We start from the raw sequence: 2,419 nt of genomic DNA, 5'->3' as shown, positions 1-2,419 counted from the left end.
TGAAGTGTTTGTTGATGTGTGAGAGCCTCATGTAGCTCACATAAGGCAGTGTCCGAGTCCGCGTGAGGCGGAATGTAAACAGTGCAGGCAATGACCGCAGTGAATTCCCGAGGGACATAGAAAGGATGACATTTAACGATCAAAAGTTCCAGATTGGGCGAGCAAGAGCGTGTGAGTGGGGAGATGTTTGTGCTGTCGCACCATCTGTTGTTCACCATCAAACACACTCCACTTGTATGAAGCCCGGGAGGCGGCGCAAGCTCGGGAACTGTCGGACTGGGTCCTGCAGCAACAAACTACAGCCACCCCGGAGCAGCCGCGTCTGCCTCGCCTATCGGATGCGGTTTTTCCAGGCCCGTCGGAGCCCTCTGCGGGGAGGAAACGCCGATCGCGCCGTGGTCGCGCCACCCCACAGCCGGACGTTCGGACTTCTAATTCGCCGGCTGTGGTGAGTGAGGACTCTGTGTCTTTTCCAGACAACGTGACTGTTCATTCAGGGGCTGTGTTTTGTGTGGCGGATGTCAACGCGAGCTGCGTATCGCCTGCGCAGCTACTCCCAGCTCAGTTAGCTCTCCCGCAGCTACTCCCAGCTCAGTTAGCTCCCTCGCAGCCACCCTCAGTTCAGTTAGCTCCCTCGCAGCCACCCTCAGTTCAGTTAGCTCCCTCGCAGCCACCCTCAGTTCAGTTAGCTCCCTCGCAGCCACCCTCAGCTCAGTTTCCAGTGTCCCCCTCAGCTCAGTTTCCAGTGTCCCCCTCAGCGCAGGCCCCAGTGTCCCCCGTAGCGCAGGCCCCAGTAGCTCCAGTGCCGCCTGTAGCGCAGGCCCCAGTAGCTCCAGTGCCGCCTGTAGCGCAGGCGCTCCGGCCTTTGTCTCGTGTCTCCGCTGGAGGGTCCGAGGGACCGCTCCGGCCTTTGTTTCCTGTTTCCGCTGGAGGGCCCAAGGAGCCCGTCCAGCCTTCTGCTTCGTCAGCTGGAGGGCCCGAGGAGCCCGTCCAGCCAGCAACAGCTGCAGCCTCATCGCCAGCTGCAGCCTCATCATCATCATCAGCCTCGTCTGGTCCAGCCTCGGAGCCTTCAGCCTCGTCTGGTCCAGCTTCATCCGAGTCTTCATCCTCGTCTGGTCCAGCTTCATCCGAGTCTTCAGCCTCGCCTGGTCCAGCTTCAGAGTCTTCATCCTCGCCTGGTCCAGCTTCATCCGAGTCTTCATCCTCGCCTGGTCCAGCTTCATCCAAGTCTTCATCCTCGCCTGGTCCAGCTTCATCCGAGTCTTCAGCCTCGCCTGGTCCAGCTTCATCCGAGTCTTCGTCGTCGCCTGGTCCAGCTTCATCCGAGTCTTCGTCGTCGCCTGGTCCAGCTTCAGCCTGTGCTTCGCCTGGTCCGGCCTCATCAGAGTCTTCATCCTCGTCTGGTCCGGCCTCATCAGAGTCTTCATCCTCGTCTGGTCCGGCCTCTGCTTCTGCTACGCCTGGTCCGGCCTCTGCTTCTGCTACACCTGGTCCTGCGGCTGTTATGCCGCCACCCAAGCCTCGTTCTGCACCTCGATATCGCCGGCCATTTTCCGGGCCACCTGCTGGACGTCACCGCCGTCGGGGTCGGCCCCCTGAACTGCTCCGTGGTCTCCTTCGTCGCCGCCGCTTCCTTCCGCACGGCCGGCCCCCGGACCGCCATCGCCTGAGTGGCCGCCGTTGCCTTCCGCACGGCCGGCCCCCGGACCGCCGTCGCCTGAGTGGCCGCCGTTGCCGTCCGCACAGCCGGCCTCCCGAACTGTATCCACGTCGCCGCCGTTGCCGTCCGCACGGTTGGCCCCCTGAACTCTTCTGTTTTGGACTCCTGTGCTGCCGGCCCCCTGGACCTTTCTGTTTTGGACTCCTGTGCTGCCGGCCCCCTGGACCTTTCTGTTTTGGACTCCGTTTTTCTTGGGCTGTGGTGTGTTTCGTTTCATTGGTTTTCTTGGGTTGGGTCTCGTGTTTTGTTTTTCCTTTTTGTCTTTTGGCCTTCTGGTGCTCCTGTTTTGTTTTGCCTCGAGCCCTCCGTCCTGGACCCCCGCCGCCCGCCCTGGTCGGGTTGTTTTCTGTTTTTTCTGGCTGTTTTTCTTGTTGGGCTGTCTGGAGCCAGCCTTTGGGGGGGGGGGGGGGGGGGGGGTACTGTCATGGTCCTGGGCCATGTTGGCCCAGTATTCTTGGTTCCTTGTATTTTCACTCCTTATTTAGGCCATGTTTTCTGAGGTGTCCTGTTGTGGTGTTCCCTAAGTGTTTTCCCTTTGTGACTCTTACCCCCTTTGTGCCCCTCTGTGTATTTATGAGCTCTCGTCTCTCTTTGTGTTTAGTCCATGTTTCCCCCAGCCTGTTATGTCTGTGTTCTCCCCGTGCTCTCTCTCCTCCTGTCTGAACCTCTGTGTACTTCCTGTTTTACTTTGACAGT

At 59.8% G+C, this 2,419-nt stretch overlaps 1 protein-coding gene across 1 annotated transcript; it reads left to right on the top strand.

The window, feature by feature from the left end:
- Positions 1–236: 236 nt before the first annotated feature.
- On the top strand, positions 237–1,776 carry LOC146683625 (uncharacterized). The gene is made up of 5 exons (XM_085445564.1): positions 237–448; positions 498–594; positions 888–1,003; positions 1,166–1,280; positions 1,359–1,776. Exons 1-5 carry the CDS (start codon positions 237–239, stop codon positions 1,671–1,673), a joined length of 855 nt encoding a protein of 284 aa, XP_085301690.1. The 3' UTR covers positions 1,674–1,776.
- Positions 1,777–2,419: the final 643 nt, after the last annotated feature.

Source organism: Copadichromis virginalis, linkage group LG22 (genome assembly GCF_057382275.1).
Source record: "Copadichromis virginalis isolate Kocher_CV1m ecotype Utaka linkage group LG22, C_Virginalis_male_GT1.1, whole genome shotgun sequence".
NCBI lineage: Eukaryota > Metazoa > Chordata > Actinopteri > Cichliformes > Cichlidae > Copadichromis > Copadichromis virginalis.
Note: the sequence above shows the minus strand (reverse complement) of the source record. Positions and strands in the feature narration are given on the sequence as shown.

Excerpts from the sequence above, each read along its gene's own strand:
- LOC146683625 (XM_085445564.1), top strand. The coding sequence starts at position 237 with ATGAAGCCCGGGAGGCGGCGCAAGCTCGGGAACTGTCGGACTGGGTCC. Across the intron at positions 449-497 it reads CTTCTAATTCGCCGGCTGTG|GGGCTGTGTTTTGTGTGGCG; the intron begins GTGAGTGAGGAC and ends CTGTTCATTCAG. Across the intron at positions 1,281-1,358 it reads CGAGTCTTCAGCCTCGCCTG|CCTGTGCTTCGCCTGGTCCG; the intron begins GTCCAGCTTCAT and ends GTCCAGCTTCAG.